Source organism: Lathyrus oleraceus, chromosome 4 (assembly GCF_024323335.1).
Source record: "Lathyrus oleraceus cultivar Zhongwan6 chromosome 4, CAAS_Psat_ZW6_1.0, whole genome shotgun sequence".
NCBI lineage: Eukaryota > Viridiplantae > Streptophyta > Magnoliopsida > Fabales > Fabaceae > Lathyrus > Lathyrus oleraceus.
Window position 1 is genome coordinate 80,016,411 of NC_066582.1, and position 12,848 is coordinate 80,029,258.

The 12,848-nt window shown below is 36.9% G+C and overlaps 1 protein-coding gene across 1 annotated transcript; it reads right to left on the minus strand.

The window, feature by feature from the left end:
• Positions 1–1,854: 1,854 nt before the first annotated feature.
• LOC127136111 (flocculation protein FLO11-like) lies at positions 1,855–3,063 on the minus strand. Its single transcript, XM_051062707.1, has 3 exons — positions 2,887–3,063; positions 2,122–2,787; positions 1,855–1,986 (listed from the first exon to the last, which is right to left on the minus strand). Exons 1-3 carry the CDS (start codon positions 3,061–3,063, stop codon positions 1,855–1,857), a joined length of 975 nt encoding a protein of 324 aa, XP_050918664.1.
• Between the last annotated feature and the right edge of the window lie 9,785 nt (positions 3,064–12,848).

Sequence of the window (12,848 nt, forward strand, 5' to 3'; positions counted from 1 at the left end):
GGTCGGGTAATAGAAATTTTGGTGTTAATTTATGTTAGAGATATGGTATAATGAACCACACTCCTAAAACATACCACACACAAAAAGAAAAATGATCAAAGGATGAACCTAATCTCTGAAGGTACGAAAAACAAGAAAGGGGGGTTTGAATTGTTTTAGAAAATAAAAGCTTTTTCAAAAATAAAAACACACAGAATTTTATACTGGTTCGCTTAGAAAACAAAGCTACTCCAGTCCACCCGGCCAAGGTGATTTCGCCTTCAAAAAGGACTTAATCCACTAATCTTGAAAGATTATACAACCAAACGTCTAAGAGAATGATCTCTTAGTCCTCTCAAGTATACAGACTACGCAGAGTCACTTGAGGAATAAAAACAATTTTTGCAAAATAGATTTGTAATAGAAGGTGCTTCTAAGAGTAAGCAAGTATTACAGCAGAATATTTAAGCAAGAGTTTTCACGTGTGAGCAGCAGCTCGTGAAAAACTGAGAGAGAATATGAATGACTTTTTTGTGCGTTGTTGTTATATCTCTCAACGAGGTAGGCTGTCCTTTATACATTAGTCAGAAGGACCGTTGGAGTGATGACAGAATATTGGTCTTTGATGAGCATTCAATTTCATTACTTCTGTGTTTCTTGCCATAACCATTTTGTCTCCCTGAATAACTTCTTTCTTAAAATACTTCATTTCCATATCGAGAAATTCTTTCTGTTACTCTTTCTGGATTTGGAGAATCTTCATCAGAGTCTTGTTATATCGGAGTCATGCGTCCGAAGGAGATTATGTTGAAGTTACATCAGAGCTTCTCAAAGTACTAGTCTTCTAGATCATCAGAACTAAGACCAGTGGATGTTAGAGCTTCTGGTTCTTTTACTGTCTTGCTTTGCTCAGATTCAGAGCTTCTTGGGCGCACTTCTTCCTCAGATGCGTCTGATCTTCTAGCACTTTGTATCTGATAAATGTTTGTATCTGATAAATGTTTGTATCTGATAAAATGATCAGAGTACTTTGTTGCTGTTCAGAGTCCTGCACACTTAGAAAAATTACGTTAGGGTGCCATTTTTGGTTTCATCCTTTGTTATCATCAAAATCCTGGAATTCTGTTGTAGAACTAATTTTATTCTTACAATCTCCCCCTTTTTGATGATGACAAAACAATCTTAATTAAGAGATGAAACAATTTTTAGATAAGAGTTATAGATCAGATGGAAGTGAGCTCCCCTTGAGATAAGTCTGGGAGTTCATAAGTTCTTACCGGACCTTCCATGATATGGTGTTTCTAGATACTCTCCTGCAAATTTCTAAGTTAAAAAGATTAGAAACAATGTTTGCAGGGTTCTGATAGGAGTTAGATATGTTTTCATCAGAGTTGTTTTTAGTTCTCCCCCTTTTTGTCAGAATCAAAAAGACTTAGTGAAAATGAAAGAGCAAAAGGATATATAGATATATTCGTATAGCAGGTACAGATGCCAGAAACACAGACAACAAACAAGCAAAACAGAAAGCAACAAGCAAATTAGAGCAACAAGCAAAAGGAAAAGAACACATAAACAAGTCCTAGGTGCCTAAGGGTTTGGAGGTAGAGGCATCCTCTAGAGCAACTGGGTCAGCAGATTCTGAATGTTGACATTGACTGTGTCCTATTGATCCAATCTGGCTCGGACTTCCTGCTGTTCTTTCTGAAGTTCCTCTATAGTCTTTAGAACCAAAGGGACAAAGGTGAAAGACTCCCCCTGAGTCAGAGAATCTGGTTCTACCTTGGTGGAAGACTCTTCAGCAAGGTGTGCTTCAGCTTCAGCGGCAGCGGCAGAAGCGGCATCAGCTAGAGCTTTGGCTTCAGCTTCCTTGATCCTTTATAATTCTTCTTGCTTGGCTTTCTCTTCTTCTTCTCTGTGTGCTCGCTCCTTAGCTTCTTTGGCTAGGCGCTCTTGTAGTCTGATCTCAGCGTCTCTGATGAAGTCGTTGCGGACTTTCTCAGAGAGGCCCTTCAGCTTAAAGGCTTCAAAGGTCATACAACTAATCACTCTGTTCCAGTGAGTCCTTACAGCAGAAGGATCATCACTGATGCCAGAGTTGATGGTCAGAGACTTGACCTTGTCAACTGAAGCTTCTACAAACACCATTATTGCTTCCTCAAGGGTTGGAAGGGTGTTTTCAGGTTCAGAGGTTAGGGGTGGAGAAGTGGGAGGGCTTAGGTTGAGTGTGGGAATTTGTGGTTCAGCGGATGTATTTGGTGGGGGTATGTCAGAGTTGGGTGGTTGAGTTTCAGTGTGACTTGTTTCAGATGGTGGAGGGTCAGATGTGGTTGTGTTTGGTTCTTCTGTGGGTGATGAGGTGACTTCTGGTTCAGGTATGGATTGTGTTGGCTGTTGGGAGGCCAGAGCACGTGTTTGGAGCTGAGCCAGAGTCGGAGAGGGAGGGTCAGATGGTTCAGTATTTGTGGAAATGTTATAGTAGGGGGGTGATTCTGGAGAAGAAGATGAAGAGGGTGAGGTTGTTTCGTTTAGCATTTCTGCTTCCGAAAGGGGTAGAGAGGTGGTGGCTAGGTTAAACTTTTGAGAGGGTTGATTAGATGGTCTGGTGGTTGAGGGAGGAGTTTCTGAGTTAGTGTATATGGGTGTTGGTTGAGGGGTAGAAGAAGCAACAAGCTTAATTTGTACAGAAGGAGGGAGAGAAACAGACTTACCAGAAGATCCAGTCAGAGGTACTAGAGGTCTTGATCCATAGGATTCTCCCAGCTTCGCTTTCTTTGCCTGCTTTTCCTTCTCAGATGGTCCTCGTGGTCGCTTCATGAAGTTGGGAGGATGTTCTGGCAGCTGGCTTAAGTTGAAGTCTAAGATATCTACTCCTTGTTTTCACAGATCATCTAAGTAATACAAGATTACCTCTGGAGGATCGATCTTTGAGAACAGATAGAGTCCATGTGGAATCTTTCTTTGATCTTTAAGGGCTTCCCGGGAGGTGTCCAGAGTTGGTTTGGCCCTTACTTGATCCAGAATCCCCATGCTCTTCAGATTGCGGGCGTTCATAGCTCTTCCAGTGTAGATCATCACATCTTCCATGAGTCTGAATTGAATTAGATGATCTACGAGGTCGCTTTCTATCAGGACGTCAGAGATGAGTCTGCCCAAGGGAATGTAGTTTTTGGGCTTCATGTTGTTCCTGGTATCTCTCACAGAGTCTCTGAGATACTTGAAGAGGAGTACAGGGAGGCAGAGCTTCAGACCCTTGTGAATGCATTTCTGATCTGTGTTGATGTAGTCTGAGGAGTTTGAGGCTGGGCGATGATGGATGGTGCCCAAAATGATCTTCAGCCAGACTCGAAGGTTCTGGTGTAGTTCCTTGTTCTTGGAGTGATTGCCTTCAGCGTTCTGTTGGAAGATTGTTAGATTAATCTCTTGGGACAAATATTTTTCCCTAGGATTAATGTTGTAAATTCTTCTTCCTCCATCTTTCTCCATGCCCAGAAGAGCAGCAATGGACTTCTTAGTGATTACCATATTTACTCCCAGAACATAGGAGACGATGTAGTGATCATCAACGTCAGCGAATCTCCAGAATTCCTTAACCAGGTTTGTGTAAACTGGACCATACAGACGTTGGAAGTAGTTTCCCCAACCTTGATTCTGCAGTTCTTCAGTGAGGTCAACACCGTTCCTTTGCATGTTTTCAAAATCCACCAATGATTCACATAAAACTTCCAGTTTCTCAAAAGGTGTTGCAAAGTTGATATGGGGCTCACAATCAAGAATGTGAGGCTCTTTGTAGACGGGAGTGGAGACGACACCGGTAACAACTGGGTTTGGAGTGCTTGAACTTGGAGCTTGCTCATTGGAATTCATCTGTTGAGAGAAGTTATACACTGATTGTTGTTGAGAATCCATGAATATTGTTGATGAACTGAGTTGAAGGTTGAAGAACTTGAATGCACGTTGCAGGAATGCCTTAAGAGAGGGTCAAGAGTGTTTGTGAGAGTGAAAAGTGTGCAATGTGTGAAGAGAAGAGTTTAAATACTCAAATTAGGGCGCATGCAAAACGACACACAAAACAGAGTTTAGCACAGAAACCAAGTATGCACGTTAAAGGGAGAATGATTACAGCTCATAAATGATGTATAATCCCAACAGTCAGTACACTGCTCGAGGAGATCTCAAGAGACTGTTTCTTGATTACTGCTAGACAGCTGTCTAGAAGTTCCAGGGTCAGACGCGAGGCGCTCCACGTGTTTGCTTTATCTGATCTTCAGGAATACCAAAGGGTTGGTTCCTGGAGATTTCTAACTCAGATGACTTCTAACTGGTAGGAGTATCAGAGTCAGATGCAGAATCCACTTGTTTACATCAGAATTTTATTTTGCTTATTCAGAGGCACATTTTATTCAGGGCAATTTTGAATGTTCAGATTCTTTAAGATGAAGAGGAATCTATCTTCAGCTAGAGGTTTGGTAAAGATGCCAACCCATTGATGATCTGTATCAATGAATTTCAACCTTACTACCCCTTTTTGAACATAGTCTCTAATGAAATGATGTTTTATTTCTATGTGCTTAGCTCTGGAGTGCAAAATAGGATTCTTGCTTAAACAAATGGCAGCAGTGTTGTCACAGAAGATAGGAATGTTACTCTCAAAGATTTGAAGATCCTCTAGTTGATTCTTCATCCAGAGCATCTGGGTAGTGCATAGTGATGCTGAAATGTATTCCGCTTCTGCAGGAGACAGGGCTATGGTTGATTGTCTTTTGCTGGCCCAGGATATCAGATTCTTTTCCAAGAGCTGACAGTTTCCAGATGTACTTTTTCGTTCCATTCTATCCCCTGCGTAATCTGCATCACAAAAACCAAATAGTCTATACTCTGATGTTTTCTCATACATCAGGCCCAGGTTAGGAGTTCCTTTCAGATATCTGAGAATTCTCTTAACTGCTGTTAAATGAGATTCTCTAGGATCTGATTGGAATCTGGCACAGAGACAAACACTAAATAGAATATCAGGATGTGTAGCAGTCAGATAGAGAAGAGAGTCTATCATACCACGATAGAGCTTCTGACAAACCTTTTTACTAACTTCTTCTTTTTCAAGAATGCAAGTTGGATGCATGGGTGTCTTAGCAGATTTGCATTCATCCATTTCAAATTTCTTCAGAATGTCTTTTATGTATTTACTTTGATGAATGTAGGTGACTTCTGAAGATTGATTAATTTGAATTCCTAGAAAGAACTTTAGTTCTTGAATTAAGCTCATTTCGAATTCTGCCTGCATTAGCTCAGAGAATTCTTGACATATAGAGGTGTTAGCTGAACCAAAAATGATATCATCAACGTATATCTGGCATATCATGAGATCATTATTAATGTTTTTACAGAAGAGTGTAGAGTCAACTTTCCCTCTGATAAAATCATGTTCCAGAAGAAAATTACTTAATCTTTCATACCACGCTCTGGGAGCTTGTTTTAGTCCATATAAAGATTTTTTAAGTTTAAAAACATGTTCTGGACAATTTGAATTTTTAAAACGTGGAGGTTGGTTGACATACACTTCTTCTGATATATAACCATTAAGAAATGCGCTACTGACATCCATTTGATACAGTTTGATAGAATGATTTATAGCGAATGGGACAAGTAAGCGAATAGATTCTAACCTGGCGACTGGGGCAAAGGTTTCAGTGTAGTCAATGCCTTCTTGTTGACTGTAACCTTGAGCCACCATCCGAGCTTTGTTTCTGACAACTTCTCCTTTCTCATTCAGCTTGTTTCTGAACACCCGTCTGGTTCCGATAATGTGAGTGCCTTTAGGTTTAGGAACAAGATCCCAGACATCATTCTTTGTGAATTGATCTAGCTCTTCTTGCATGGCTAGAACCCAGTCGCTATCTTGAAGTGCCTCATCACAGGAAGTAGGCTCGATCAGAGATACTAGTCCCATAGGAGTTTCTTCAGGTGCCTTGAAGGTTGACCTAGTTCGGATAGGTTCATCCTTGTTTCCCAGAATCAGCTCTTCAGATATGTTGAGGCGACTTTTAGCTTTCTTTGGGATTGCTGGGGATTTAGTTCCTTCTGAAGTTTGAGTGACAGTTGCTTCAGGTGCTTTGATCTTCTCGTAAGAACCTGCAAGAGTAATCTCCAGATCTGCACGTTTCTCAACTAGCTTTGACTTTTCAGGGTCAAGCTTATCATCAAATCTGACATGAATTGATTCTTCCACAATTTTGGTTTCTGTATTGTATACTCTGTAGCCTTTAGAGCGTTCTGAGTATCCTAACATAATACCTTTTTGTGCTTTAGAATCAAACTTGTTCAGATGTTCTTTAGTATTTAGAATAAAGCAGGGACATCCAAAAGGATGAAAATAAGAAATGTTGGGTTTTCTTCGTTTACACAGTTCATAGGGGGTCTTCTCCAGAATAGGTCTTATGGAGATTCTATTCTGAATATAACACGTTGTATTTACTGCTTCAGCCTAAAAGTGCTTAGCCACATTTGTTTCATTGATCATGGTTCTGGCCATCTCTTGGAGTGTCCTATTCTTCCTCTCTACAACTCCATTTTGTTGTGGAGTTCTAGGGCAGGAGAAATCATGGGATATTCCATTAGAGTCAAATAATTCCTCAAAAAATTTATTTTCAAATTCCCCACCATGATCACTTCTGACTCTGATGATTTTAGAGTCAAATTCGTTTTTCACTTTGGAACAGAAGCTAGTAAATACAGAGTGAGACTCACTCTTGTGCTTTAAGAATTTTACCCATGTCCAGCGACTAAAATCATCAACAATAACTAGTCCATATTTCTTTCCATTGACTGATGCTGTTTTCACAGGACCAAATAAATCAATGTGAAGAAGTTCCAGAGGCTTAGAGGTAGAAACAATATTTTTCTTTTTAAAAGATGATTTTGAAAATTTTCCTTTCTGACATGCTTCACATAGAGCATCTAAAGAAAACTTCAGCTTAGGTAGACCTCTAACAAGCTCGAGTTTATTTAGCTGAGATAACTTTCTCATGCTAATGTGGCCCAAGCGTCTATGCCATACCCATTGCTCTTCATGAACAGATATCAAACATTTTACATTTTGTTCTTTTAAATCCAAAAGGTTTAGTTTATAAATATTGTTTTTCCTCTTGCCATGAATATGACAGATCCATTGTTTTGATTTATGGCTTTACATGTTTTTTGATTGAAGATTACATCATACCCGTTATCACTTAATTGGCTTATTGATAACAGATTAAGCATTAATCCTTCTTGTCGCACCTCAAAAAAATATGGGAATACGACCTAAGCGAAGCGCAATCGCGCGCTTGCAATGATGGACGGAACAGAGTCGCCACCGAACTTTATTTATTCCTAAAAAAGAAAGGGGAAATATCGATAAAACCCAAGACAAAACGACAATGATGTTGGTCGTCGCAACCAAATCAGGGTTCGGGAGTCGATTACGCAAGGGGAAGGTATAAACACCCCTCACGTCCGTTGTACTCAACGGGAACCATTAGGTTAGTTGTGCGCATTAGTGTTAGTTGAAATGTTAGGCTTTTCAAGTTATTAGGTGGGAAAGAAAGAATAGAAGAGAGGAAAATGTTTTTGGATTTTTTACGAAGGACTAAACCGAAGTTTTTTATTAGTGGGCCTGACAAGATTTACAAATCCTGCTCCTACGTATCTCAATAGAGAAGTCAAGGCTTACGTAGTTCTGGATAGAAAAGTATTTATTTGTTGGTCGATTTTAGCGAAAGCTATATTGTATTAATCGACGAAAACATTGTTGTACCCAAAACAGATGAGGAGCGAACGTATACCACACATCGAATGGATTTACAAATCAACATTCGGAAAAACATCACTTATCTCAACTCAACAATTATGGCTGAAGTATTGTTTTACATCACCTTAAGACATGGTGTCTTTCGTTTATGAAAAGGTTTTTCTAATCAATCGCACGACAGCGAAAAAAAAATTGATTGGTTGAATGTATTTTTGGGCTTGAAAGACGAATATTTATGACTTGCAAGCTCTTACACCTTGGGTCTAATACTCGGGACTACGTCTGGACCTTTCACCCAGGTAATCTTTTTCTTTCAATTTTATTGAGAAAATACGTTTGAATATTTACAAATATTTTAAAGAGAAGACGAATACATAAGGCTTACAAACTCTTACAACTTGAGCCTAATATTCGGAATTACGACTGGATATTCCATCCAGGGTAATCTTTTTCTTCAGATTTTATTGAGAAAAATATGTTTGAATATTTACAAATATTTTGAAGAGAAGACGAATACATAGGACTTACAACCTCTTACAACTTGGGCCTAATATTCGGGATTACGATTGGATATTTCATCCAGGTAATCTTTTTCTTCAAATTTTATTGAGAAAAATATGTTTGAATATTTACAAATATTTTGAAGAGAAGACGAATACATAGGGCTTACAAGCTCTTACAACTTGGGCCTAATATTCGGGATTACGACTGGATATTTCATCCAGGTAATCTTTTTCTTCAGATTTTATTGGGAAAAATATGTTTGAATATTTACAAATATTTTGAAGAGAAGACGAAGACATAGGGCTTACAAGCTCTTACAACTTGGGCCTAATATTCGGGATTACGACTGAATATTTCATCCAGGTAATCTTTTTCTTCAAATTTTATTGAGAAAAATATGTTTGAATATTTACAAATATTTTGAAGAGAAGACGAATACATAGGGCTTAGAAGCTCTTACAACTTGGGCCTAATATTCAGGATTATGACTGGATATTTCATCCAGGTAATCTTTTTCTTCAGATTTTATTGAGAAAAATACGTTTGAATATAAATTAAAAATGATTAATGTACAAAGGTTTGAAATTATTGAAAATTAAGTTGATATTGCTTAAAAGCTCATTGTAAGAAAGCCCAAGAGTAAGTCACGAGACCAAAATAAAAGGAAATCGAAAGCAACTGAATTTATCTCTAAGCTAACTTGAGCCTAATGTCCAAGCGATTTTAGAAAGTTAAATTGAATTTTAACTCTGAGATCGCAACACCATAAAAGACAATAACAACCAAAATATTATTATAGCATCATAATTTTTACATCAACTCAAAGTAATTAAAAAAAAAAAATTAAACACAACGCACGCGTTATCTATAATGAACCCACATTGCTACAAAATTAAAAAAAAAACTAAAAAAAAAACACAATTTTAACACAGTACAAATATATATATATATATATATATATATATATATATATATATATATATATATATATATATATATATATATATATATATATATATATATATATATATATCAATTCACACATCATCATATATATTTACAAAAAAGAAATAAAAAAGTAACTATAAGTATATATATTAACTCACACATCAGTAGATATATGTATATATTGAAAAGAAAAAAAAAACAAGTAACTATATAACACCTATATGTGTACATAAAAGAAACTGAAACAAAAAAATATTACTAAAACGTCAGTGTGTATATATAATTAAAAGCAACAATATATATATATATATATATATATATATATATATATATATATATATAAGAAATAAAACAAAAATATAATATATAAAAACCTATATATATAAAACTAAATAAATATGTACTTCAAAAATAGAAAAGGATATAATATAAAAATTATGTATAAAAAATAATGTTAATCAAAATAAGAGAAATGTTAACACCTGGAAAATGAATGTTGCAAGTGGTGTGTGAGATGACAAAGTTGAAAAAGTTTTTTTTGTGAAATACTGCTATGTGAATGACATTATATGCTCTTATTTTTTCAATCTTTCCTTTTATTTTTGCACTGACTTGGGATTGAGAGAAGTGAGGTTAGGTTGATGAGTTCATGGTTTGTGAGTATGAGTTGCAGGTGGGGATGCGCCGCGGATGTGTTGGTATGGTTGAAATTCTCTCCCCTCTCTGTTATGATCAAATATATAATATATATAATAGAACACTAGGATTGTAATAATTTTCTAAATGTCAAAAATGCCTTTAATGAGTGTTATTGGTGTAAAATAATTTTGAAATAAGTTAAATCAAATAAAATTATACTAGTTTAAATAATCAAAATTAATTAGAAACAAAAACATAAAAAATTCTATTTATTTATTTCGAATATTTTGACAAAGAGATAAAAATAAAATGTCTCAAAATGAATAAAGGTCGGGCGCAAAAGTGCTCGAAAAATTAAAATGAATGCACCAAAATGATCAGTGCAAAATAAACTTATTGGAAAAATACAGCGTTTCTTTTAATTTTGAAATAAATTTTGACCGGTTAAACAGGCTCGGGCTGATCAAAAAGTGGCCGAAAAATTAGCTTAAAAATAAATCGAACATACCAGATTAAACTACGCAAAATGTAGATTAATAAAGTTGATCTCTGGAAGCTTGATTTTAAAAAATTTCGTCCACTGATTTGACGCACATCCGTCGATTAATTCAACCGGTTTGCCTGCAGATCCGAAAAAAATATTTCGACTGATATTCTAAGCACTATGCGGTATGGAATGCATGATATATGTTATGTAGAGATGCAATAGCTATGATGAATGTACAGAATCCGTGATTTAGGGTCAAAATCGGGGTATGGCACTTCTCGATAGAGAACATCAGATATAGAGGGAAGAGTACCATTACCAATAGTTCCGGAACCTCTAATCCTTCCTTTCTGATCTCCTCCGAAACCTACGAATCCAGCGTCTTTAAGTTCCTGGTTTTGGAACATATATTTTCTTCCCGTCATGTGTCGCGAGCATCCAGAGTCCAGGTACCATGACTGGTGTTTTAACTCTGCTGCACAGGATATCTTTAACATAAACAATCTTATCCTTTGGTACCCAGAATCTTTTGGGTCCTTTGTGATTAGTTTTCTCAGAGTTTCTTAACACTTTGGGTTTTCTAGCATTATTAAATCGTTGTGCTTGTGTATGTGTATAGTGATAGGAAAATGAACATTTTGGTTGGTCATTAGTAGAAGTTTTATCTTCACTAGGATCATACCCAATTCCTCTTTTATTGTTCTGGTTGACCCCGTAAATCATGGATGTCATTCTTCTCCTCTCTATCCCATTTTTCAGAAACTTTTGAAAGGATTTTTCATATTCATAAATTATTGTGTTTGAAGTTTGTGGAGCTTGAGATAACGCTTCTTCAAGTTTTGAGCAATTTTTCTTTGTTGAATCTCTTTCTAATATCAAGGTTCTGTTTTCATCTTTAAGTTCTAAAATTGTTATCTCAAGTTTGCCACATTCTTCTAGTGTTTCTTCAAGCACACCTTTTATAGCTTTAAATTTTTGTTTGAGTTTCTGATATGAGTTTAGAGTTTCAAATAGGCATGATTCTAGGTCAGATCGAGAAAGTTCAGAAAATATCTCTTCAGATTTAGATTCTTCATCTGAAGTATTCTTGGATGTGGTAGCCATGAGTGCCACATTTGCCTGTTCATCAGAGTCTGATTCTGATGAGTCAGATTCACTGTCGTCCCAGGTAGCCATTAGTCCCTTTTTGGTTATGAAGGAATTTTTCTTGAAGTTCTCTTTTCTGGAACTGTCTTTCTTCAACTTGGGACATTCATTTCTGTAATGACCTGTTTCCTTACATTCATAACACGTAACATCTTTGTTAGATTTACCTTTTGAGGTTGATTCTGATCGATCTCCTTTGGATCTTGGTTTTCTAAAGTTATTATTACTTTTTCTCCAGAGTTGTTTTACTCTTCTGGTCAGAAGGGATAATTCTTCCTCATCATCAAAATCTTCCTTTTCAGAGTCATCCACGTCCTCTTCTTCAGCTTGGAAGGCTTTGTTTCTGTCAGACTTGCGCCTTTCAGATCTGGACTTTAGTGCTACAGACTTGATCTTCTTCTGAGGCTCATCTTCCTCCAGTTCTATCTCATGACTTCTGAGTGAACTGACAAGTTCTTCAAGGCTGATGTTGTTCAGATCCTTTGATAGCTTTAAGGTTGTGACCATGGGTCTCCACTTCTTTGGCAAGCTTCTGACTATCTTTTTGACATGGTCCGCAACTGTGTATCCTTTATCTAGCAGTTTGAGACCTGCAATTGGAGTTTGGAATCTAGAAAACATTACCTCTACAGCTTCATCATCCTCCATTTTGAAGGCTTCATATTTCTGGATTAGAGCCAGAGCCTTTGTTTCTTTGACTTGAGAGTTTCCTTCCTGAGTCATCCTCAGGGAGTCAAGTATTTCTTTGGCTGTTTCCCTGTTGGTGATTTTTTCATACTCATTGTAGGATATGGCATTAAGAAGTATCGTTCTGGCTTTGTGATGATTCTTGAATTCGCGCTTCTGATCATCTGTCATTTTGCTTCTAAGAATGGCAACTCCAGCATCTGTTACAGGTGGTATGTATCCAACTGTGACAATGTCCCAGAGATCAGTGTCGTAGCCCAGAAAGAAACTTTCAGTTCTGTCTTTCCAGTAATCGAATTTCTCTCCATCAAAGACTGGAGGCTTAGCGTTGTAACTATCTCTTTCATTGGTGTTGGCCATAGTTTTTCTCGTTCTGGATCTCTCTACACTGTTAAGTGTTTGATTAGAAAATCAATAACAGAGCCGAAGCTCTGATACCAACTGAAGGTAAGAAAAACAAGAAATGGGGGTTTGAATTGTTTTAGAAAATAAAAGCTTTTTCAAAAATAAAAACACACAGAATTTTATACTGGTTCGCTTAGAAAAGAAAGCTACTCCAGTCCACCCGGCCAAGGTGATTTCGCCTTCAAAAAGGACTTAATCCACTAATCTTGAAAGATTATACAACCAAACGTCTAAGATAATGATCTCTTAGTCCTCTCAAGTATACAG